At 44.7% G+C, this 26,051-nt stretch overlaps 2 protein-coding genes across 6 annotated transcripts; one reads left to right on the forward strand and one right to left on the reverse strand.

Moving 5' to 3' along the window:
* Positions 1 to 1,176: 1,176 nt before the first annotated feature.
* On the reverse strand, positions 1,177 to 5,073 carry LOC121594661. 3 transcript variants are annotated; one of them, XM_041918163.1, is made up of 4 exons: positions 4,821 to 5,073; positions 4,511 to 4,746; positions 3,545 to 3,649; positions 1,177 to 3,482 (listed from the first exon to the last, which is right to left on the reverse strand). In XM_041918163.1, exon 4 carries the CDS (start codon positions 3,454 to 3,456, stop codon positions 2,365 to 2,367), a length of 1,092 nt encoding a protein of 363 aa, XP_041774097.1. In that variant the 5' UTR covers positions 3,457 to 3,482; positions 3,545 to 3,649; positions 4,511 to 4,746; positions 4,821 to 5,073; the 3' UTR covers positions 1,177 to 2,364. The 3 variants fall into 3 exon arrangements, with proteins under 3 accessions (XP_041774097.1, XP_041774096.1, XP_041774098.1); XM_041918162.1 differs by lacking the exon at positions 4,511 to 4,746; XM_041918164.1 differs by lacking the exons at positions 4,511 to 4,746; positions 4,821 to 5,073 and adding an exon at positions 4,330 to 4,430.
* A 245-nt stretch (positions 5,074 to 5,318) lies between these two features.
* Positions 5,319 to 25,414, forward strand: LOC121594660 (UDP-N-acetylglucosamine--peptide N-acetylglucosaminyltransferase 110 kDa subunit). Of its 3 annotated transcripts, none has more exons than XM_041918158.1 (8): positions 5,319 to 5,858; positions 7,069 to 7,270; positions 8,126 to 8,336; positions 8,531 to 8,714; positions 8,802 to 8,870; positions 13,859 to 14,055; positions 21,997 to 24,096; positions 24,201 to 25,414. In XM_041918158.1, exons 1-8 carry the CDS (start codon positions 5,730 to 5,732, stop codon positions 24,463 to 24,465), a joined length of 3,357 nt encoding a protein of 1,118 aa, XP_041774092.1. In that variant the 5' UTR covers positions 5,319 to 5,729; the 3' UTR covers positions 24,466 to 25,414. The 3 variants fall into 3 exon arrangements, with proteins under 3 accessions (XP_041774092.1, XP_041774095.1, XP_041774094.1); XM_041918161.1 differs by lacking the exon at positions 5,319 to 5,858 and adding an exon at positions 6,629 to 6,894; XM_041918160.1 differs by lacking the exon at positions 5,319 to 5,858 and adding an exon at positions 6,629 to 6,867.
* Positions 25,415 to 26,051: the final 637 nt, after the last annotated feature.

Below are 26,051 nucleotides of genomic sequence, written 5' to 3' on the forward strand. Positions count from 1 at the left end.
TTACACTTTCAAAGTCCAGATTACCTATCTAATATTTTGTGTTAGTCTTCTTCTTCTTCTTTGGCACAACAACCGCTGGCGGTCAAGGCCTGCCAGTACCCACTAATGAAGTGAGCTTGGCTTTCAGTGACTTATTGTTACCATAGCAGAATAGTCAGCCCTACGTATGGGGGCACGCTCTCTTCGGGACTTGAACCCATGACGGGCATGCTGTTAAGTCGTACGAGTTGACGACTGTACCACCAGACCGGCCCCGTAATCCCCCCCCCCCCCCCCCCGTTGTGTTAGTAATGTTAGCCAAATATTTTTAGTCACAGAAAAACAAAAAATTAAACTGATTCAAAATAGACGATGAATCGTCGAAAACCCAATAGATTTGATCACATCTTGAAACCCCAAAAACCATGAATTAGCAAGAAGTTATCAAAAAATATGAATATTTGAAGAAAAAAGGAAGCATATAAGTTATTTTATTGCTATTTACTTGTCCGTAAGTCACTAGTAACAGTAACTAGTAGCAGTAACTGATTGTTTAGTTGAAATCAAGTGAAAGTCCACATTTCGTCCGAGGGATATGCAAAAAGAGTTATTAATTGAAGAGTTATCCAAAAAAGCTACTAGACCAAAAACACTCAAAGTACGATCGAAAAACAGTTTTGTGACTAACTTTTATTTGAAATTGTCCAATGGTGTAGAATGTTTAGTAGTGTTAATGTCTAAAAATGTTTTAGTAGTCAAATATTAGACATTACTCACTTACCTCGATTTTATCAGGATAGCAAACCACCAACCACCACGGTACGCTCGTACGCTTCTCCTCCACACTATGTACTGGATCTCACGTGTAGCGACATTTCATATGTTTTGTAAAGACTTCTGGGTTTCACATGTGTGTAAAGGTAGCAGTACACACAATGTGCAGTTTGTGAACAATGCAGGCTCCTGAATGCTGATGTCTTTGTGTGCACTTTAATACATCTTCGAGGTTTTTGTCTGCAACTGTAACACTGATTGTCGCAGATGAAGGCACCTCCGTTTGCAGTATAAAGAATAATCAATTTATAGTTCTCGTAGGTAAATCATTTGTCGATCTTGTTAAAGACTGACCTACATTTACAATATTTGTTTTCTCAATATTATCTTCTCGGCGATGAACTTCTTGAACTTCACTCCCAATTTTAAACCTGGAATCATATGCTTCCTTTATTCAGTAAAACAATGAATACAAAATGAAGAACGATTGATAAATTCGATCTACACATTTCCCCCTTTCTCTCACCCGTTCCTTATGCCCTTGCTTACACTAATCGTCATGCTCTTCTAGGTGCTGTGCGGTTCTAGAGAGAAAGAGAGACTGTTTTTTTTGTTCGTTTTACTACTGCGCATAAAATATGACTGTGGTAGTGGCATAACATATGAGAAAGAGAATAAAAGCTTATCACTAAGGACAGAGCAATACCTTATACATGGATAGAGTACACCTGGGAATACATTTTCACTAGAATGACGTACCGTACGATCGATCGATAATGAATGGAGCAAATGAGAAGTGACCATGCGACACAAAATAAGGATTACAGAGGTCAGGATTACATTTAAATGGCGAAAAAAACCGGGAATATTGATCGTATCGTAACCCTTTGAAATAGGCTGAACTGTTTGTAGAGAAAACATAACACACTCACACACATTAGAGGTCGCGTACCTGTGCAGGCAACATCTATCTATCTAGCACGACTCCCCATCTATAGCATAGACACTGGCAAAAGGAATTGTTCTATCGATTTGTTCAGTGTGGCTTCTTCAAATCAAACCTATTTCCATAGGGACAGTTCTACGGATCATTTTCATTTTTCACTACTCGTTATCCCATTCATTCGAAAATGCTAGTAAAACCAGCGTACGCAGGTGCGTTGGCCAGAATTATAGACATTCCACATTAAACTAACTGATATTTTCATACAAAGTTCTGAAGAGTATGCTGTGTATTGTTGGCATATTTAAACTCACCCACACTGCTTTGCATTTGAGGAGCGTGCTTGCAGGAAGCAACAGAACAAAATTGCCTACAGATAGATTTAGTATAAAAAAAAAAAACATAAAATTTCACATGGCCTAGATACGCGGTTCGCCCGCAGGAACGGTCTCTGCGCAGGCTTACATCGGACACAATAGGCGGCACCATAGAACGACACGGTTACGGTAATGCTTACAACACCCAACAAAGGAATAGTGAAATAAATGTACAGGACACGACACCGTTTTACGAACCGAACCACTACCACCCGAAGCGCGGAACCAGATCGTGCGATCGGTGCCGTGCTCACGTGGTAAGCGCCTCCTTTTCTCGCCCCCTAACACATCCTAAATGTACATCATCTCCGCCATCGTCGACATCTTTTTCGGGATGTAAACGAGCGTCTCGAAGTAGCTCGCCATCTCGTCGATCGTCACATCACACGGCATGGCGTTAAGGCGGGCCTGCTGCGAACAGGACGCTGCAGCCGACGAGGAAGCAGATGGTGCAGCACCGTTACTACTGCCGCTGCTACCACCGGCCAGCGGTGAACCATTGGGTACGCCCGGGACCGTCGCACTACCGCTCGGTAGGGCCGGTAACAGTGACGCCATGCCGAGCCCACCATCACCACCATCGGGCGGTGTCACGCTGCCCTGCGACGTGCCGCACCGGGTACGGCTGCCCTTGAAGTGTGCCTCCGCACTGCCGCTGCCGTCACTGTCGAGCGATGAGGTACTGTTGGACTTTTTCAGCTGCCGCTTTCGGTTGTGCCGCGCGCTGGCCGTCGTTCGGCTGAGCTGCTGCCAGGTCAGCTCGGTCGAGCGCAGTGCCCGGAAGCTGTTGTGCGTGTAGTTCGGTGCCTGTAGTTCGGAGCCCGCGACCGCCGGCGACAGCTCGTTACACTGCGCAATCAGTAACCTAAAATCGAGCAAATCGTCACTGGCCTCGTTGGCGAAGCATTTGGTAAGATTCGTCTCCGACAGGGACGGTTTCAGCGCTGCACCGGCCTGCACCGCGCTCGCGTTGCCCTCGTTTGCCATGACCTTGCGCAGGTTCTGGTGCACACAGCGACCGATGTTGCGCAGCATGGAATCGCGCACGATCGTTTTCCGATCGGTGCGGTGCTTGTGCTTGAAGGTGGGCTGATTCCGGATACCGTGCTCTAGGTGCATCGAGGCGCTGTGCTTGCCGTGGTGCAGCGTGGTCGCGGCGAGGGGCGCCCGCTCCGCACCACACTCGCACCGGTTGCCGAATATTTTCCTTATCAGCTGGCGATCCTTCAGGCGCGTTTCGCCGCCACTGTCCAGCTCGGTGCGGAACGGGTTTTTGCCGGCGAGGGATGACAGTTTGCTGCGGGTCGAGGGGTCGGCGTGCAGCTGCTCGAGCGTTTTGAGCGTATCTTCCAGCCGAAGCTGCTCATCGATTTCGGAAGCCATTTTTTCTTTGACTTTCTTTCGGAAAGCTACAAAGTAAGAGTTGCATGTTAGCTGATGCAATGTAAAGCATTGTTGGGGACATAAGTACCTGGTCGTGATGGTGAGTAGAAATGGTAGAAAACTCACATAACCATTGGTAGGGTTGGTTGCCTCGTTTGCTTGCTTTTATATTCAACTTTTTCTAGCAGATATTCTGTAATGAAAAACAAAATTAAAAAAATGAAAGATTTAGATTAATGAAGCAAAGCTACCACAATTGCTGTAAAATGAAACACAGCAGGAAACCCTTTCGTAACGTAAACAACCGCATGGTCACGATTTTGGAAATGCATGTGTGTTCATAAATGAATAATTTACATCAAAAACAACGCAAGCGATCAAATCAAACAACGCAACCGTATCTCTTTTTGCGCCATCCAATACAATACGCCACACACGCCACACACACACACAGACACTTCCGCTCGCACGTAGCGAAACAAGGAAGTGTAAATTTCCAGAAAAGGACCCACCGCAAACCGGACGGCTCGCGCTGTTGACCTTTTACGGAGATGCATCCCAGCTGCATGCATACAACATTTCCGCCTTCAGCCACACGGGAGTGCACAGTGTGTGCGATGGCAGTGCAAAATAGTGCACAAGAAAAAAAATGGCACCATCAATGCAGCGAATGTAAACAAACCAGATGAAAACAGAAACGTTTTTCATGGGTTTTCTGACTTTTGGCGACCTTTTTTCTTCGCTTCTGCCAAGTCTCCTTCCCCTCACTACAGCCTCACACAGCGTCCGTGCACAGTGTACGTGACGTCAAACAGGAAGACTTTCTGTTTGTGTGCGTGTGTGTGTTTGTTTGTATATTTTTTTACTTCGTACCTCGCTCCACTTCTGCTGCACGGATTGGATGTTGGTTTGTGGAAAATGAAAATTTCCACCTTACATTCTAATCCAAACAAACGCGCACACACACACACACACACACACACACACACACACACACACACACACACACACACACACACACACACACACTCCCTAGACACAGCACTAGACTTACATAAGCACGACGGAACGATGGTTTCGCAAAAGCCAACGAAAACTATCAATCAAAACTGGTTGCGCGCACTTTGATCGCCAACACTGTGTGTGACATTCACCTCACACACGGCTAGGTTGGTGGTGGCACCATTGCGGATCACAGGCGGATTTCGTCAGCAAGAAGACGAAGCAACGACGAAAGCGAAGACAAAATGCAACGCAAATGGGGTGCTAAGGGGTGCAGCAATTTCCTTCCTGCGGGAAATCTCCATTACACACATCACTACCGGGGATGGGACAATGAAAAAGGCAATCACTTTATCACCTACCTGTTTACTGGGTAAAGCAACGCGCGTTGCCTACGACGGAGAAATAATTCGCTGCTCAATCTTCAATGGCACACACACGATATGTGATGAAAACAAACAGCGCACACACACAATGGTATGGCTGGGGACTGCATGTAGCAACGCACAACGCACGCACACACTGACACACACACACCGTTTTTTTCCCCAGCAGTGAGCGCGAGATTGTGATTCATCAAAAAAGTAGAACCGACGCGAATCGACGAACGGCGCTGACAGCTGCTGACAGTGTTTCGTCGATTGTTACGATTTTCGTCCAAAATGATGTGCACAAAATGATACTTGAAATTGAAAAAAAAGCTACTTAATATGTACATTTACACTACTATTTCAATAAACTCTAAACAAACTCCATTTTTTTAACAAACAAATTTCCTCAATCCCATTTGACATTTCGTATGTCGACTTCGGTTTCATCGACCACAAACGAATACGACCGCAATTGTTCGCCGGGCCAGTCGGCTACGTGAATGCATCAAGTGTTTTTCCTCCACTCCCGTGATTATCAACCAGGGCTGCGCGTAACGAGGTTGCTTTGGCAATAACGTTAGAAACCGTGCAAACAGATCGCCGTCTAGAGGAATCGATTTTCGGGTGAATTGCTAATCACTCTCAATCCTACCATTGGCCGAGCCTAGACACGTTCTGTAGCAGTATTCACGAGCTCGGATTTACTTCCGATTTTTTCTAAATCTAAACTCATATCGCGGCTTTCGCGAAGTAGCCAGACGGGCTCAAGTTAAGCTCTCTTTCATCGTGATAAGTGTAGTGACATAAAAGCGATTCGGCGGTGCAGCGGCTTTGTTCATGTGAAAGCGTAGTAGTGTGTCTGTTGCACCACACCATCGCCGCGTGTCGTGGCAAGATACAATGTCCTCGGTGGAAAATGCAGAAAATGGCGTAGGAAAATACTCTTATCAGACGGTGTACTACATCATAACCAACAACAACAACAGCACCGAAGAAGGGGAATCGGATCAGGTGGAAAATTTGCACGCGGTAAGACACGGGATGAAAGGGAGAGAGACGGAGAGAAGAAGGGCATTAATGGGTCGTACGAGAAGAAAAGGGCAAACGCAACGCCAAAGAAGGGTACAGACTACCTCCTTTCGTCAGCACTGATTGGCCAATAAAATAATTGCCCACCGTCGCCCGTCCGCCGCAGCACTAGCCGCCGAACCAGCCACCGAGTCCAAGGTGAAAGCGAACTTTTGCAGTTTTTTGCTTTGTTTGAAGGTCTTTTTGAAAATTATGTCTTATTTTTTTTTTAATTATTTTGTAAATATCTTACAAAATACATGGGCAATACCAATTAGCATAATTATCTTGCAATATTTAGAGCACAATTAATGCACCAAACGGAAAGGAATTGTCTGATGGGATGCTTTATGGTAAAAAAAATAATGCACCCAAAAACCTTCTAGAAGGTTTTCCCCTTCAAAATCCCGATATGATGCGCGCGATTGTGATGAAAAGTTCAATGCTCCGCTTTGATAGATGTAGGTGGAATGCTCAAGTGAGAACTATAAACGCACCGTACAAAAAAAGTTTCCACAGTTTCGCGTGCGCACACGACCCTTCAAAAGAGGCTTGCGATGCCCAATGAGAAAGAAAGAGCGAGAGAGCGAGAGAGAGAGACCGAACCCAACAAGGTGTTCTAATGCGGCAACAGTGCGTGCGTGCTAGAAAAAGAAACAGATACACACAATCAGTGTTGAAAGTTAGAGGAAGAGAGAGACAGAGATAGAAAGAGAGCGCCGCTCGCTTTGGGATGGCAGCTGCGAGCACACGGGCAACAGCAGCAAGCCACTGCTGACGATGTTAATTCTCAGAAAAGATGGCGATTAGTTGGTGTGCTTCGTGATTGAAATCGCTCGGCAATTATTAGCCTTAAAAAAAGAGTAAAATTGCGGCGTGATTGTGTGTGTGTGTTCATGTGTGCGATATTTGCAATATTGTTCCTAAGTCGCCACAGTGTCAAAATCAGTGCTGAAATCGAGAGGCTAAGGTGTTGTTGATCTTGTTCCCCTGGAGTGTGTGTGGCACGTAGTTTATATAACAAATTGATACTAACGGCAAGCAAACGTGGTTTTGTATTTCCCTTCTACGCTCCGTTTCGCTTCCCTCGGTGCTGCTGCTACACAATGTGGTGATTGGCTGCGAACGGCGACTACCTTTCATCCATCGGGCCTGCGGACATTACACACAGATTACTGCAGCGGTCGACAGTGAGCTAACGCGGAAGCGTCGGAGAATCGAGGCAATAAAGATGCAGGGACAAATTCCCGGTGCCGCTGCGGTGCAGGTCCAGGGTGGATCTCCCCAAGCCGCAGCCCTAGCAGCACAGCAGCAGCAGCAACAACAAAGCATTTCGGTTAAGATGGACCCAGCGAATCAGCTGTCCTCTGCTGGTAAGTACTGTGGGGAGTTGGATTTGAACGCGCTTGCATCGTGCTGTCCGTTTTCGAGAAGATTCCAATTTGGCGTTTCATTAAACGTGTTTTAATCTTAGATAAAACAATTGCACATTTCGCGTTCGCGATAAGATAGATGTAGTACACAAAATCAATCGAATGTGTCTCGCTGCCATTGTTTTTATCAATGCGCAGGAGCTAAAGCTGTTTAAAGTAAACGCTTTTATCTAACACAAAAGCTTCGCTAATGTAAAAGGAATGTTTAAAAAGTATCTTTTAATATACCCTGTGTATGTGTGAGTATGTGTGTTTGTGTGTATGCCTCAAGGGCAGACCGCTGTCATACGACAACGCGCATATTGATTTTCCCACCATCATCCCGGTCACGCGCCTTCGGTGCGCTCTCTTACACGCTAGCATTCGATGCTCTTTCTTTGCAAACATTGCTGCAGTTTTCTCGCTGCAACGTGACTACTCCGTACCTTAGCGATAGAGCAAACTATTACATGGCGCAGCGCGCGTCGACCGGGTCCGTGGCACGCCGCGTCTGTGTAGAATGGATCCGATGTAACGGGTCACGTTACGGCTTTCTTCCCCTGTGCCATTGTGTAGGAGCGAATTAAACTCGAACAAATGAAATAAAAATCTTGGTAGCAAAATTTTTACCACTTCTATACCTACCCGGTGCGCCACCACCGCGACCATGGGCGGCAGAGAACAGAGTTGTTAAGTTTATTTTTGCGACTGCCGGCATCATGTGCTATTATTGGACTCACGAACAAAAAAAAAACCAGCTTCACTAAACTTTGTCATCATTCTTTCTGTTCTTATCCCTACCCCTTCCACATGCAGGGTTGTTGGAGCTGGCACACCGAGAATACCAGGCGGTCGATTACGACAACGCCGAACGGCATTGCATGCAGCTATGGCGGCAAGAAAGCAACAACACGGGCGTACTGCTGCTACTGTCGTCGATACACTTCCAGTGCAGACGGCTGGACAAATCAGCCCAATTCTCTACACTGGCCATCAAGCAGAACCCGCTGCTTGCCGAAGCGTACAGGTAATAACGACCTCTCGCGCCCTCTCTCTCTCTCTCTCTCTCTCTCTCTCTCTCTCTCTCTCTCTCTCTCTCTCTCTCTCTCTCTCTCTCTAGTCTCCAGTGCGACTAGACCCGTACCACATTTAGCTGCACCAACATTGTATGCATCGCGTAATTGTATTTTTCACCACCATGTTCTTCTGTCCGTCTTGCAGCAATCTGGGTAATGTTTATAAGGAGCGCGGACAGCTCCAGGAAGCCCTAGAAAACTACCGACATGCAGTGCGTCTGAAGCCCGATTTCATTGACGGGTACATCAACTTGGCCGCTGCATTAGTTGCCGCTCGTGACATGGAACAGGCAGTGCAAGCGTACGTCACCGCTCTGCAATACAACCCGGTTAGTTTGGAACCCCGAACCTGCTGATTTTTTTTGTCTGTAGTGTACAATGTTAACTAACATTTCCCCGTCTGTTCTATCCGGTAGGATCTGTACTGCGTGAGAAGTGATTTGGGAAATCTACTGAAAGCACTGGGAAGGCTTGACGAAGCGAAGGTAAGTAACGGCTCGTCCCATCAAGAAAGGTCGTCATTATCACTATTCATTTTTCGTGTCATTGATTGTGTTGTGGCGGTCGTTGTGCAAAATCTCCAGGGCATGAGATGTGTGAAATTAAAAAAAAAATGGCAAAAAATCACATGCCAATTAGTATGCATCCGTTGGATGCCATGTTGTTTTGAGTGTAAACAGTAAAATTCTATGCCAGATGATTCTAAAATTCAGTACAAAAATCACAATATTGACAATGTACAAAACCAAGCAAATTTAAAATGAGAATACTGGCTGGCACATTAAAAAAATAGGTGCATCCTAGCATATTAAAAGTATCTAAACAGATGAATCTCGTCATGCAGATTAATGCACAACTACCGCCACAGTTCATCCTTTATGTTTTTGATCCATTTCTCTCTCGAAAAAAGAAGGAGAAGAAACCATTCAAAACATCATTCAAATCGCGTTAGGCTCACTACAGATCTGATATGTTGTGTTTACTACGGAAGGGGACCATAAATGGATGGTGCGGGGGGAGATGGGGGGGGGGGGAAAGGGTTGTTCCGGGAAGATGGTACTCATGGAAAACCAACTCTGATTGATCGTGTACGATTCTTGCCCAAAACTATTTCAGCACGAGATGCCACACACGCATAACTTTAGTTTATTATATTGCATGACGTGAGCGTTTCCATCAGGCAGATGATGATGGATTGACAAAACCACTGTCGACGGCGAACGAACAGGTCTCGACAGGAGGGCGATGGAATGCGATTGATTGAAACGCTCGCTTGCATTATTTTCTATTATATCGTATCACAAATCGTGGATCCAGCCGATCGCAGTTATTGATCGTCCAGAAATGGTTCGGCAGCAAATGAAAAAAAAGATAACTGTGCGTGTGTAGTAGCTGTGTCGCAGAGCAGTCACAACAACCATGGGAAACAGACTTCAAAATGATAAGATAATAAATTAGTCTTCTTCCGGATCACTGATCGCGGCAGGTAACGTAATATGTTGGACGCTATACGGGACAAGAACTGCTATGGGATTCGCATGATAACGCGCTAATCACGTTCTGGTGGAAATATCTGCGTCTGCGGCTCGATTGATGGACTCAAGCACCTATTTCCAACTAGCATTCAATTTCTGGGTCGTTCTTGTCTTATTAGTTCTGAACATGATTATATACTTATTGTAGCATAAGTTTTCTTAGGATTAATCTTCGATGGCTGTAACAGATTGCTATTTGTAGAAACAACTTGTTTATGTTCCTGTTCTCAAGGCATTGACTACAAATTGTATGATTCCTTCCAGCATCCGATGCCTTGCAACGAAATTAAAAATTATAAATCAAATACGCAGCCTTCTTATTTTGCAACAGGAAATTGCTCCAGAAAATATTTTTTTCAAATCGCTTATACTAGTTTTATAATGTTAGAAATACTGTGAATCCACACGCCGTTTGTAACGTCAATACCTTACCGGTATCCAGTCGAACGCGCTCTACAACGTACCCCGTCTGCTGCTGTGCCAACGTTTCCCGACCCCTCATGAATGGAAAACTTGTTGCTGCTCTTTAACTTTTATTACTCTTTTTTTGCTATACACTCTATAATTTTTTTCTTTTGTTACCTTTCAATGACAATCCACGCATCCCTTTCGTAAAATTTGTTTTTAATCAGATTCTTTGTTGTAAAAAATCCTTTTTTTTTCTTCTCTGCCTTCTAATTACGGCATTGGTGTTTTACGAAAAAAACGTTGTGGGTTGTGATTGGAAGCGGTAGGATATATATTTGATTAAAAAACCATATCAACAAACAGCTATTTAGGCTTAAGAAAATGTTTCAGGTACATATGGCGCTCGTTTTCCCGGCTCGGCGACGAAGATGCAGTCCAGCAATTGTGAAGCAGAAATGAAAAGGAAGAATAGGCAGAGCGGCGTGCATCCTGTTTGACAGATTTTCTCTGAATATCTTTTATTGATATGTACTTTCTTTTATTTAGTTTATATTATATTTATCCTCTCTTTTTATACTATATTTACTTATAATAGGAGGCTAAAACAAAAGGTGTCACACTTTTTCGAATTAGCTTGTTATGAAGTTGTTTTTGTTATGTGAATGTTAAAATATCAGGTGTGACCAGTTATTTTAGGCTTCTTAAACTCTCTGGAAAATGAATCGATTGTTTCGAGTTGTTTGACATTGCCGTTTCCAACTATTCACAATCTATTTATTTTCCTTAGTGATTTGTTTTGAATTCGACTGATCTATATGATACATGATGATTTCATTATCTTTGTATACTAAATGAATTTTTGCTTGTAGATGTTAATAGTAAAATTAAAATGTTTCAGCCTTCCAGTAAATTTCAGCGATTCCTGCAATTTCAGCATTTGATTGACTATATTTAACATAACATAAAAGATCATTTTTCTCAGGTCCAGAAGCGGCGATAAACATGCAATGCATAAATTTCAAAATGGCGGGCAAACTGGTCTAAATAATAATCACTTTAATCTATCATACGGTGATCAGGTTTTGGCGGGATCAGTGTGTAGTACCGATCGAAATGCAAAATGAGGGAAAGCTGGAGGCGAATGAACAGAAATTAGGTTGGAAAAATGACAAATGGATGAAATATCTACTTTCATTATGATGAAGAGAGAGAGAGAGAGAGAGAGAGAGAGAGAGAGAGAGAGAGAGAGAGAGAGAGAGAGAGAGAGAGAGAGAGAGAGAGAGAGAGAGAAAATTGTGAGGGTTAATTCCATAACTTTCCTAGTAGTTCAGTTTATCCCTTCGAAATATATCTTAGGATAGATGGCAGTCGCTTGTCTCGAACGGTTGTGTACAAACCATGCCAAATGTTGAATGCATGGCGGTAATCAATACATTTCTTTGTTATGACAAAAAAAAAAGTTCCTTCAGACCTCGATCTTCTGTTTCGCGAGTGTCTTTATTTGACTAGTGTGAGTTAGTCTAGCTCTACTGTGGTATGGTAATAACAAGATCACATTGCAACATTTCCATAACAAGGGCAATAACAAAATATTAGCGCTTTTATATTGTAAGATCTAATATAAGTATCTTACAATGGTTTATTCCTACAAATTGTTGAGGTATAAAATGAAGTACCACTGGATACCCGAAACGAACTGTTTAATAACAGTTTCAAAGTTGTCTAAATTTTAATAGTATTAATTTTAGTATATTGTAAAATCGATTTAGATTATTTTTTCCAATTTTCAATATTTTATTAGAATCTCCCAGCTTATTTCATAAAACTTTGATTAACATCGTTCATTTGTATTAATTATATGTTCATTTTTTATACAAAGAAGAAATCATCATGCATATTTTAATGGTAAATTCAATTTTCAGAGAAAATCTGTCAAACATTGTTTTATGAACTGTTTTGTTACTGCAGTACTGTTGTTGTTTCGATTATCTCTGCATATTCATTCTTTTCATTGCCTCACATTGCTCCACCACCAGTTATAATATGAACTGCAAAATGTTTTAATTCTTCGCTCGCCATGCTGATGAAACTAGCTGCACAACAACTCCTCTCCTCCATCGTTAGCTATCCAAAACCGCCGTCCGTCCCTGTTATTACAATGCCCTCGGATACATTTTAGCCGTGCTTGCAACCGAGTGGAAACAAAACGAGGAAATGTATTGAAAACGCATACAACGAAACAAACATATTTTCTTAAGCATATTGTAGCTGTTGAAACGGTTTTTTTTTAAACTATATATCCTGCCGGTATAACAACCGCGCACAACCTCGGCACACAAGATTTCCATTTACTTTTCTTTACATAATTCGCTACCCTGAGCGCATCGTGTACCTTTAGTGAGAAGGGAAAGTTCTCACAAAGTGCCACATGCATACGTGGTCTTCTCCTAGCGTTGCATTTGCAGGTAGCAACGATGGCACAGCAACGGAGACGTCGTCACATTGTACATTAAAATTTGAACTTCGGCCAAATCCCTTCAGGTGCATTTCATTATGATTGGTGGTCTTCTGGTGGGGCTGTAGATTCGTGGCTCGTGTTTTGGGGGGTACCCTTTTGACAGCGCCACGACGACGAACGAACGGGAAGGGAAACGATACGTGCGTGCGTGTGGATTTGCACTGGAAGGAATCTGAATCCGTTACACGCTTCGATGAAGAAAAGTAAATCTACACAGGCGCCGGATCGCATTGTACGCACCAATATGGGGAAACGTGGCTATAAACGAATAGAATGAGAGCTAGAAAGTGGTAGATTGCAGCACGACACTAAACAATTGCGATGTTAGAACAAGTGCTTATAATATAATAATTTATACATTTAGGTGTGTGTATGCATTCCACTCACTTTCTTTCTCTCACTCTAGCCGTTTGCACAGATCACAAGTTTTCTGTTTTATTGTTTTTGTCATACATTTTCTGTTACTTTCGTGTTTTTTCATTGAAAACATACAGTCTCTCTATCCACCATTACTAGTATTTCCATTATGATTTGTTCATTGCAAATAGTATTAAAAAATCGCTAAGATCGCACACCAACCATACTTTGGTACATTTTTCATGAGCAAGAACAAAAAAATAGGAAGAAGAGTTGTGGATTACAATCCATGAATCGTTTCAATACACAAAAAAATCAATGTTCTTTAGGACGGCAGCCATCGCACGAAGAGTACTAATGTATTTTCTGTATCTTTTTTTCTTTTTCTCTCATTCTTTTTCGGTATTCTCTCTCTCTCTCTCTATTGTGTTTGTTTCAAATTGACGAAAACAAAAACCGTGCACATCATCGTTCCGTTCATTTGCTTTCCGATCAACATCTACTTGTAAACTCGTAACGTTTACTACGAATACCACAAAACCGAAAACTCTCTATTTCCCCTTGCACCACATGCATTCCGCGTGCTTGTCGTGCTGGCTGGTGTGTTGTTGTGTTTACTGCTACTCTACGTGTTGTTGCTGCGTTTGTATGCTAGGCATGCTATCTAAAAGCCATCGAAACTCGACCAGACTTTGCGGTGGCCTGGAGCAATCTTGGCTGCGTCTTCAATGCGCAGGGTGAGATATGGCTGGCGATACATCACTTCGAGAAGGCGGTTGCACTCGACCCGAACTTCCTCGATGCGTACATCAACCTTGGCAACGTGCTGAAGGAAGCCCGCATCTTCGACAGGTGAGTGTTGTGCTTAGTATAAGTATGGGAGCGGGGAGAGAAGAGCGATTTATATCATAATTATGTTATAGGGTATCGTAAATGGATCATATGCTTCTATATCGCACCATCGTGCTACTTCAATTCAGAACGAACCGATATTCTGTGAAGGGGATTTCTACCGCAACTACCTTGAAGGGTTCATTCCCTTCGAGCTAAACGAAACATACACGCTCCGTTTCCAATGGGACGCACAATGTGTGTCAGTGTGTAGTTTTTAAAAATAAAACATCCAACAGCTGTGTTTCCGCAAACTTCCTTCTGCTTGCGAACCGCGTTCTCTGTTCATAATGTGGGTGAGAGTTTTAATTGCAAGGACACACACATCCGCTTTGATGGTGGTGAACGGTACTAATGAATCCATCACTAGTGGGAGAAGATGTCTAGTTCGACCTACGGCTCCTACTCTTTTGAGAGGTTGTGGGACATTCTTAAATTAGACCACACAAGCGAGGAGTATGGTATTTCTTTTTTTGCCCTAGATTAAGCAGAGAAGCGTGTAATCTTTTCGGGCATGTCAACATTAGCCCTCGAGGCATTGTTCTTTCATTCGTAGCGAGTCCTTTCCGTTCCAGCGAGTAGGATGTGATATGTGTGTATGTACTATGACAATGTTGCTGGAATGCCCTAGCGAGTTTTATGCCCGAATGGAGCATGAAAACGCACATCGATTTAGAATGCGGCCGCTACACAATCGAATCGATGCTGATGCATTTTTTATATTGCTTCATCTAAGCGAGCCGATAAGAAGGGCAATGGATGGAACCATGTTGAATGATGATGCTAGTCCTTTATTTCGAAGACTAGTGACACCAGTTTCACCGGACAAACATTTGTCACACGTTCGACCTTCAGCTGGATGTAATGATGATTTTATTGCATGTCTATTGTGCTCGGTGAGTTATTATCCTTCATGTCTACCGATGCATAATTTAGTTAGCGACGTGTACGCGATTGCTGTTTCTGGTCGATGAAACTCAGCTGGCGGTCGTTTTTGATTGCGTTGTAAGATTGATGCAAAACGGAAAATGCGCAATGTAAAGTTAAACTAAAAATCCACATAAAAAACGTACATTATTGACGAAAATCCTGAAACAAAACGTTACACCCACCGACGTTGCGAATAAGCACATGCTTTATTTTTGCTTACACGCTTCAGTAATGTTTCAACCATCCACGGCAATGAAAGGATGAAGGAACACAGTGTATCAACACTAAATGGCACCGCGACATGGATGGATGCGAAAAAGGAAAAGCCACTGTACCGGATACTAGCGCCCTCATCCTATCGCACCATCCCATCTTCACTTGGCCCCGGAAAAGCCAATCCATAGTACGCCGGGATCTGTTTAGCATAACAAAAAAAAAATCCCAACGCAACCTGCTGGGCCAGACGCAAATCTATTACGCTTCCGCGAATCGGTTCAACTTCACCGTTCAAGTGCCCATTCGCACCGACATCGCCGGCATGGCAGAAGTTGGCAAATGTCTATGATGGTTATATTCGTTCCGATAGGTTCTAAAGAGGGAGAAGCACGAGAAGTCCTTCCATAGGCAGCAGTGTGCTGCTCTGGGGTCGTCAACATTGTGCCTTTTCGCGGATGTGGGGCTGTCTCGCACGACCTTCTCCTCCTCGTCGTTCTTTTGCTCAAGTACCGTGGCTGCTTTTACGCATACACCGTGGGTGCTAAATGACGGAACAGCAGACGTACACACCCCGCTGCTCTGAACTGCACTCAATTTTTATTTTATGTCCCGCTGATTTTCCGTACTCGTAGCGCGCTTCGCTAAGTGCGTCGCTATTTAGAGTTGCGCGCGAGTTGGTTGGAGCTTTTGGTGTATGGAAAAGTAGTATGCGCTGGTTCGAGATGTCCTACGAAATGGGTTTAAAAGTGGTTCGAGAAAGCAGGCAGCAGCATGCAATACTAGAGAGAGGCGACCGGCACGAACCTGTGTGGGAGTAAAATATAGAACGCGACCCTTCGTCTAGCTTGTGTACCGTGGCAAAAGTACAAGAGAGAACGAAAAAGATAGAGAGAAGAGAGGCACGCCACAACGATAGCATCGTTTTGGGTATGGAAAATGGTTTGTGAGAGAAAAGCGTGTCCTTTTCCTAAAGGGACTCCACTGTCGTCTGTGCGAATTCACCACCTGTAAGCCCCGTGTGTTACGTGTATATCGCTCAGTGTCGATTCGGTTGACAACGGAAACGGTTGCGTTTATCGCGTGCGAAGCATTTGTGTTGTCAGTGCTTCATTTTAATGAAGATCACTAATCATCGTTTGTTTTTTTGTTTCGTGTGATTGTGATAGATTACATTTGAATCGGGAGTGTTTAGGTTGAAGCGTAATTTCAAAATAATCGCTTCGGAATTAGGAAACGAAAGTGTAAAGGGGAAGATAGGTTTTCAACCGTTAGTATTAGGGAAAGGAAAACACATGCCGTGTTGTATTGCTGGATTCAAAGCGTTGAAACGGTTGCGTTGTCGATAAAGTAATTAATATTTGCTTAAAACATCCGCTTACCAGTCAGTGGCTCAAGGGGAGCGAGCGAGTGAGTGCAAACATTAGGAAAGCTGTTTTGAAAGTTTGGTAGGATACAAACGCGCGTAGAGAACGGGACTAGTAGTGCAAATACTAAATTCGTGTTTTGCTGCTGTACCGTGTTTTCAGTAGAAACACGTAGCACACGTTTCATTTTTATACAATTTGATAGTTATTGGGAAAAGTTGTGCTAATAATTTAATGCCAAATACAGTAAATAGTTCGATAATGAAGTAATTTTATGTGAAATAGTATGATGGTGTACGAAATACACACACACATCAGTGGCTTTAGTTTGGAGTGCGGTTTAGTAACTCATATGAAAGGCATGGCAAGACGAATTTTATGACTTCCTAAAAATAGTTGATTACAATTTTCATTTACTGCTGCCTTTGGTACAAACAACACCCGGTGAAACTTTTGTACTTACTCGCCGGTGGTAATAAATAGTCCACCACCTCTTCTTCGCCGAGAAACGCTTGCCAATCAATTAATTATGATTTTGACACAATTTTCCACACACCAACCACCACCGTTTTCTGTAACGGAAATGTTCTAATTTTAAAATTCAACTGCATTGCTGATTGGCCTATGTATTTCTAACCCTGGCAGCGTACGTACCGGAATGGTCGCACTGCAAGGGACAGAAAGGGTGTGTGTAGTACCGTCTCGTTGTTCGGGTTGCACGTACTAATGATTTTGATTGCATCAAGAAAATTGAATCCGACCATAGATGATGGTTGTTGCACACAGTGAGCAAACGGCAACTGTCTAATTTTACACTCTTATGACAAGATGCGATATGATTGCTGATTTTGAATCGTTGGCACACTGTCGTAAAGCTTTTTTGCCAATTTCGTCAATAGGATATGATTTATGCATTAAAAAAATGATTCACTAACGACTATTTATTCGACAGAGTTGAAGGAACAAATCTGTTCATAATTTATCCCTTACCCATGGTGTTTGCAGAATGCTTATTGAAGCTTGAATTTAAAATCATTTGGGCTGGAAATTATCGGTCCTGACGCCATACGCTATCTCTCGCGCTCCCGCCCGTGGGAGATAAAGATTGATGCAAAACTGGGACGTCGTCGATAGGACAATAGAGTCCCTATATTGTACCATCTAATTGGATCATCATCATCAGAAGGCAGCGCAGGTGTGTTTGCGTTGGCAAATTTAATTGCAGGACGACAAGGGATGGATGCTTCTTCCTCTCCGTTTCGAACACAAGCGAAATGATGATAGAAAAAGCAGGAAAAGCAACGAAGACAACTAGGGACAGGAGTGATCTGGAAGGGAAAGGTCTTGACAAACTTCTTGACTCTGTCCCCTGATGACATTTAATTTGTCGATAGAAGCAAGCCGAGAAGAGATGCGTAAAATATGGCATGTTACTACTAAAACATGAGGAAAAGAAATGGAACCGATGATGATGTTGGAGCACTGGATCTAAGGGCCAGTAGTATCCTCTATCTTATCCTAGCATTTCAAGGGCAGGTAGTGAACAAGTTTACTTTTCAATCAGTGCCAAGTTGTGCAGGAAATTAGAACTCTTGAATGTGCGAAACGAACCTGCTGTGCCAAGCACCCACCGTTCATCCGCAAAGGTTGTGGATGTGCGAAAGGACAAAAAGGACAGTTCGTTTGTTTGCGTCCGTTTTCCCTCTGTGTGTATGTTTGACTGTCTCCTGGGAAATGATGTTGCGGTCACACGATATTCACTTTGACATTTTGCGTGCGGTGTGGTGTACTTTATTGTGTTTGCTGCCATGTCCTATTTTAATACTATAAACCACCTGGATATATGTGTGCACACAGCAAAAAGTGCCCGCCACTACGCAAACACACGGCAAGTGTTGCCGGCCAACAAGCTAAACCATGTCAACAAGATTCTCTGCCTACCATGAGACTATACCCTCACCCTCGAAAGCCATAAAGATCAAACGGCGGCAGTAGCACATAATCACACACTCCCACTATATGAACTCGATGCCAATTTTGTGGGTGGTTCAAACGAACTGTTAAATTGTTCTAATTTGCGTGTAAATTCTAGTTCCCATTCGTGTGTGTTACACATTGTCAGGACAAAATCTAACAAGCGTGACAACAGCAGCAGCGCAAGGCTAATGGAATAATTAATGGTGAAAGAGAGGACCTGGGTTATTGTGAAAGGAGTGAAACGAAGGAACGAATTGACCCGGTTCTAGTTGTGGCAGTGCACCCACTCTGTGCCAAACTAGCTGCAGAGTTAACAATGTGTGCTTGTCAATGAGGAGGAGAGCAGCATAGAATTCGTTTGTCGTGCCAAACAGAAAACCTTCGTCTACAAACTACTCACCTCACCGCGCAGTGCAGCGATGGATTATCAGTGCATTGTAATTTACACCATTGTGCGTATAACGCCGTACCATCCGTACAACTCGCTGTCGGAGCTGAAGGCGAGCCAGGAAGGCTGTTTGGATTGGATTAAGTTCTACGTCAAAAGGTTAGCCGGAAAGAACACACCAACCGTGGGACTAAGAGAACGGGGGGAGTCAGTAGCAAACCACTCAGCCTACGCACCCGAGCATATGACAATGATGATGGGTAATGGCTGTGTGTGTATGTTGAAACAAGAGAAGCTTTTATTGCTGCTAGCTAGCAAAACATAAGCTGATCCGATGAGGGTACCAGGCTGTAATAGAAGCGTGGGATAAGCCTTTATGCACAAGGATGATAAGATGGGCGTGCTTTTGAGTGAACGTGTTTGAGAGCAGTAATAAGCTAATAATATTTCGCCCATCGAATTTTAACTCCTTCCACATTTGAGCTTCCATTTCGACTGAATTATAGGATTATTCTGGTAATCACTTACCAATTTATTGTAAGGTTTAGGAACCGGAAAGAGCATTTCAGAATGTTCCAAAAATACTTAGTTCTAGTTATTATCAACAATAAGACTGCATTAATCAGCTTTTTCTGCTATTTGTATTGTCATTCTTCTATTTGGCGTAAACGACCTACGCGGACATGCAGACCTATACAGGCTTTCCAGAATTAATTACCACGCTGCCGAATAGCCAATCCTTGCTATGGGGGAACAAGTCCATTCTAGGCTTGAACTCATGACAAGCATTTTATTGAGTGGTTCGAGTTGACGACTGTACCACGGAACTGTCCCTGGTATTGTCATTACTTTGTCCTAATGGCTATTTTCCTTCCTGTATAACCATCCTATCCTGTCCATACTCGGGTTTCAAGTATTTTTATTTGCATTAATTTACATCTCAATTTTATTCACCCGCGCAACGACATTAAACATTCTATTTTTGTTTTCTATCCCCATTCGAGACCATGGTTTACGATGATACTTTTGGTATACAATGGAAAACTCTGGTGCGCTATGATAATCTTGTGCCCTTGCCTGCTCTCGTCCCCGTTTTGATTTTGTATCACATACACAATGCCGAGATTTCGCAGTTCAACGATGATGCACTTCAGAAAGAGAGGAAGAAAGTTTTAGAATGCCATTTGTTTGCTCTAATGTTTTGTGTGTTGGTATGGTATGTCGCATTTGTCGTTGTCGTTTTATACTCGAAATATTCTTACACATAATAGTCACGCACAAAACATATCTGAAGACTCCTCAGTAGCTCGGTACGCATTGTTTCGGGTTCGAGGAAGCAGTCACGTATCCTAGCTATTCATAAGGCTCAAGGTATGGAATGGAATTCAATCGGGGGACTTCGTTTCCCACCGTACAAGGAAAAAGCGTCAGTGCCGGAAAAGATGAAGTACTGTCGCTTCCAAGCGTCGAAAACCAGATGTATGCTATGCATGTTGTTTGTTAATGTGTATGATCTTGAATACTGTTCCAACTTATTATTCCAGCAGCATTTCAGTAGTCCTCGGGTCCTTCAAGTCTTGGACAGAACCTCATGTTATCGTCAGAAATAACCGTTAGACAGACATCAGTGTTAGCAAATTCCGCATTAAGCACAGGATATGATTTACATGTTTAAATTGGTTTCTTAGCAAAGGATTTAAAATTTTCCCAATCACAAGTTTGTTACAAATCACTCAGCGTTTTAAAAAGCAATTTGGCGCATAAAGCAGCTATTTACTGAACTTGCTATTTCAGAAGCTCCCAGCTACGCCGTTTACACAATTTAAGCTAGCATCATTATTTACAGTTTAATGAGTTTTTGGAATTCTTTTCGCTACAGTTCCCTTTAGTGCGAATCAAATCGTCCCACCGACGCGGTATTTGTGGGTGTGTGTATGTGTTTCACTCTACTAGACCTGTTGCCGCCGTCGCTTCATCATCACCACTGCTCCGGCGCTTGCCAGAAAGCACAGATGCAGATCGAAGTCGGGGGAGGCGCTTGCTAAAAATAATCTTGTTGATATAATGGAATTTATTAAACTTCCTGTCGCCCACCCGACACGGGGAACATGCCCAAATGGGAGAGGGATGGGTGAAGAAAGCACCGGTTGATCCATATCGACCCATCCAATCGCCAAGGAAGAGAAAGGATAGGAGGATACGAACAACGTGTATCCGTTCGATCCGTCTGTTGGTCGTCTGAGGGAAGCTTTGGAGCCGCGCACGCTGGTTGGTATGAGAATGGCAGAAATTGAAAACTGATTCTTAGCATTTGAAACTCGTTGCTCCACCGCCAACAACCAAGCTGGTCCTAACCCCGGCAGCCCCTGCCCGCACTGGTTGAGTATGGTGGCGTTGGCCTGGCTTGCACATAATCCTTCCAATCCTGTTACAACGGGGAGAGCGTTTGGCGAAAGCCGTTTTCAATTTATTCCACTTTTATGTTCCGCTCAATTGCGGAACTTGGGACAAGAGAAATCAGCGAGAGAGAGAGAGGGGGAGGCAACCTTTTGCGTGTGGTGGGTATACCGGAACGAAGGAGCGCCTCTCATCAAGCCCTTTTTCGGGCGCAAGCTTCAAATTGAAATGAACGAAATGTGGGTGTTGTTACCTCGTGGTGACATTTTTGAAGAGCCCTTTTACTTTCTATCTACCATTTAATAGGCGAAGCCGGACTAGGATGTACGGAGAGGGCAGGGGATCTTTTTAGAGAGGTTTCGGCTTTTGCGAGTAGAGGCTTTTGTATCAACCGAACGTGATTGTTGCGTTAAAAGCAATCTCAGATAAATTAGGCACGCTCCCCCGGCTTGCGAGACCCATCTTTTTTGAAGAGAAATTATTCAACAATACAAAATAAGCATGAAATAGAGATAAGAGCAAAGGGTTGCTTCAAATATTTGGAATATTTTACTCGAGTATTTTGAATATCTCCTTTGAAACTGTGTAGCAGCTAAAGTATTTATTTTTATTTCCATTTTTTTTTTTCAGAGCCGTCGCTGCGTATCTGCGAGCGCTCAATCTGTCCCCCAACAATGCCGTTGTGCATGGCAATCTCGCTTGCGTGTACTACGAGCAGGGACTCATCGATCTGGCGATCGATACGTACCGCCGTGCGATCGACCTGCAGCACAACTTCCCCGACGCGTACTGCAACCTCGCGAACGCGCTCAAGGAAAAGGGCCAGGTGAAGGAGGCGGAAGAAAGCTACAACATTGCGCTGCGCCTCTGCCCGAACCATGCCGATTCGCTCAACAATCTGGCCAACATCAAGCGCGAGCAGGGCTACATCGAGGAGGCGACGCGCCTGTACCTCAAGGCGCTGGAGGTATTTCCCGAATTTGCGGCCGCGCACTCGAACCTGGCCTCGGTGCTGCAGCAGCAGGGCAAGCTGAACGAGGCGCTGCTCCACTACAAGGAAGCGATCCGCATCCAGCCCACGTTCGCCGACGCGTACTCCAACATGGGCAACACGCTGAAGGAGATGCAGGATGTGGCCGGTGCGCTGCAGTGCTACACCCGCGCCATCCAGATCAATCCGGCGTTCGCGGACGCGCACAGCAATCTGGCGAGCATTCACAAGGACTCGGGCAACATCCCGGAGGCTATCCAGTCGTACCGGACGGCGCTGAAGCTGAAGCCGGACTTCCCGGACGCGTACTGCAATCTGGCGCACTGTTTGCAGATCGTGTGCGACTGGACCGACTACGAGGCGCGCATGAAGAAGCTGGTGGCGATCGTGGCCGATCAGCTCGACAAGAACCGGCTACCGTCGGTCCATCCGCACCACTCGATGCTGTACCCGCTGTCGCACGAGTTCCGCAAGACGATCGCGGCACGGCACGCGAACCTGTGCCTGGAGAAGATTAACGTGCTGCACAAGCCGCCGTACAAGTTTGGCCGCGAGCTGAGCGGCCGGTTGCGCATCGGGTACGTGAGCAGCGATTTCGGCAACCATCCGACGTCCCATCTGATGCAGTCCATTCCCGGTCTGCACGACCGCAACCGGGTGGAGATCTTCTGCTACGCGCTCAGCCCCGACGATGGTACAACATTCCGTGGCAAGATAAGCCGTGAGGCGGAGCACTTTATCGATCTGTCGCAGACGCCCTGCAACGGGAAGGCGGCTGATCGCATACATGCCGACGGCATACACATCCTGGTGAACATGAACGGCTACACGAAGGGAGCGCGCAACGAAATCTTTGCCCTGCGTCCCGCACCGGTGCAGGTGATGTGGCTCGGCTATCCGGGCACTAGCGGCGCCTCATTTATGGATTACATCGTTACGGATGCGGTCACATCCCCACTGTCGCTGGAGTCACAGTACAGCGAGAAGCTGGCGTACATGCCGCACACCTACTTCATCGGTGACCATCGGCAGATGTTCCCGCACCTGAAGGAGCGGGTGATCGTGAGCAACAAAGCGAACAACTCGCTCGCTGACAACGTGGCCGTAATCAATGCGACCGATCTTTCCCCGCTGGTCGAAAGCACCGACGTGAAGACGGTGCGGGAGGTCGTGCTCGCGAACAAGCCGGTCGAGATCCAGCACAAGGTAGCCGAGCTGCCGACGACTACGCCGATCGAGACGATGATCGCCTCTGGCCAGGTGCAAACTTCGCTGAACGGTGTGGTGGTACAGAACGGGCTAGCGACGACCCAGACGAACAACAAAGCCGCCACCGGGGAGGAAGTGCCGCAGAACATTGTCGTCACGACGAGGCAGCAGTACGGCCTGCCGGACGACGCGATCGTGTACTGCAACTTCAACCAGCTGTACAAGATCGATCCACTGACGCTACAGTCCTGGGTGACGATTTTGAAGCACGTGCCCAACTCGGTGCTGTGGCTGCTTCGCTTCCCGGCCGTCGGTGAGGCCAACATTCAGGCCACCGCCCAGCAGATGGGCATCGCTGCCGGACGCATCATCTTCTCGAACGTGGCCGCCAAGGAGGAGCACGTGCGACGGGGTCAGCTGGCGGACGTCTGTTTGGATACGCCGCTCTGCAACGGACACACCACCTCGATGGATGTGCTCTGGACCGGAACGCCAGTCGTAACGCTGCCGGCAGAAACGCTAGCGTCCAGGTAAGAGAGAGAGAGAGAGAGAGCAAAAAAGCACATCCGATAAGGTTTTGTTCTACGTTTTACTTATACGACCCGTTTCGTTCGCTCTTCTTCCCTTCCCGCAGAGTTGCCGCATCGCAGCTGGCAACGCTGGGCTGCCCGGAACTGATCGCCAAATCGCGGCAAGAATATCAGGACATCGCGATCAAACTCGGTACCGACCGGGAGTACCTAAAGGCGATGCGGGCCAAGGTGTGGGTAGCCCGCTGCGAAAGTCCCCTGTTCGACTGCAAACAGTACGCGCAAGGACTGGAAATGCTGTTCTACAAGATGTGGGAACGGTTTGCGCGCGGCGAACGACCCGATCACATTTCCGCGAAGGACAAGTAAATTCGCTGGCGTAGTAGTGGTGTAGAGGAAGTCCTTCACTTGGGTGAACTATTAGGATTTCCTCTTCCATCTTGGAGCGTAATTTTGAAGCATTTTCACTCTATTCGATGTGAAAGATTGAAAGCAGACAGAGTTGTGGTATATTTCAGTTTGAGAATGAGTGTTAGAAGCTAGCAGGAATGGATTTTGTTGTTTATTTTTTAAGATTTTCCTTCTTTAGGGATGGGTGGGTGCGTGGGAGCTGCTGCTATGACAGGCTTTATTTTCCTTTTTTCTAATTTTCCAACATATATCGGTATGATTGATTTTGTGAACACAGGATATATAATGGCAACATATTTTATTAGGATGACAGGAAAAGAACAAGAAGAGCAACAATAATATTACACTTTCCAAAATGATTCAAACACATGCGCGTACGCACGCCAGGATTGTCGAAGCTCTGTTACTTAAATTGTAGAGAGAAAGGTAGCACGATTTACTTATTTTTCATACGTTTGGTGTTACCACCCAATCGACAGATGTTAATTTCGTGCAGCAAGCGAGCATTGTACATAGCAAAATGACAAAGTTTTGAGATAATCTAATTAGTAGCGCGCTGTTTTGATTCCCTACGCGGTTTTACACATACGCAACACAGTTTTTGCTGATATGTCCTAGGAAATGGTTCGCACCCTCGGAGCGGCATATCCGGTAGCGCTAACGTTTTCCTTCAACACGAAGAGGACCCATCAATTTTCATCCATATTTACCCTGGGTCCTCTTCTACAGTTGTACATAATTGCAGCTGTCGGCACCGCACAGACGGCCCGGTAGCAATTAGATGTAATTTTTACGCGTAAGAAACAGTCGAATTATATTCTATCGACTCATCTGCGATCTACTAGATAAGAATTTTGAAATGAATGTTACAATTAAAGCAAAAAAAATGGTTTACAATTACTTTAAACAGAAGAAGTGTGTGTATTATTATGTTGAGAATCTAGCAAAAAATCCGAAATGTGGGAGATATAATTGGATAATAGTTTGAGAACCACGAAGAAACCACATGAGCCAAGGAAATAAAACATATTTACCCAATAATTCGAGCTTAACTGACGGATGCCCCATGGTACAGTCGTCATCTTGCACGACTTAACAACATGTCCTTTGTGGGTTCAAGCCTTGTTCGGACCGCCCCCCACAGCCCCCAAGTCTCGAAAGCATTGTATAGGTCGGTTTGACCGCATGATTCCGCTCCTGCAAAAATAATAAGAAGAATTTAAATAAATCTTAACCGTTTGCCTCTTATAGGGGTTTCCAGGAGTTCTGATAGTTGTGGGACACTTCTTTGACTTCCTTACTTATGGGAAGTGAACTTCACACGATGGAATTTGGACTATTGCACCCATTAGATAGGCTCCTATTGGGAATTCCTATTGGATTTGTCCAACAAGGGTGCTATGTAACGAGTCCAATCCCCATTACATTAAGTTCATTTCACGCAAGGAGTCAATTAAGTGTCCCACAGCTATGAGAATTCCTGGAAAACCCTGTATTTGCCTAGTTAAAAAATAAAATCATTTTTCTTGCCAAACTCCTGCAAC

Source organism: Anopheles merus, chromosome 2L (assembly GCF_017562075.2).
Source record: "Anopheles merus strain MAF chromosome 2L, AmerM5.1, whole genome shotgun sequence".
NCBI lineage: Eukaryota > Metazoa > Arthropoda > Insecta > Diptera > Culicidae > Anopheles > Anopheles merus.

What these genes read in the sequence shown, in the direction of transcription:
- LOC121594661 (XM_041918162.1), bottom strand. Translation starts at nt 3,456, where the DNA reads ATGGCTTCCGAAATCGATGAGCAGCTTCGGCTGGAAGATACGCTCAAA.
- LOC121594660 (XM_041918158.1), top strand. Translation starts at nt 5,730, where the DNA reads ATGTCCTCGGTGGAAAATGCAGAAAATGGCGTAGGAAAATACTCTTAT. An exon ending in CTGCTTGCCGAAGCGTACAG is followed by an intron (nt 8,337 to 8,530) that starts GTAATAACGACC and finishes TCCGTCTTGCAG; the next exon opens with CAATCTGGGTAATGTTTATA. An exon ending in GAAGCCCGCATCTTCGACAG is followed by an intron (nt 14,056 to 21,996) that starts GTGAGTGTTGTG and finishes TTTTTTTTTCAG; the next exon opens with AGCCGTCGCTGCGTATCTGC.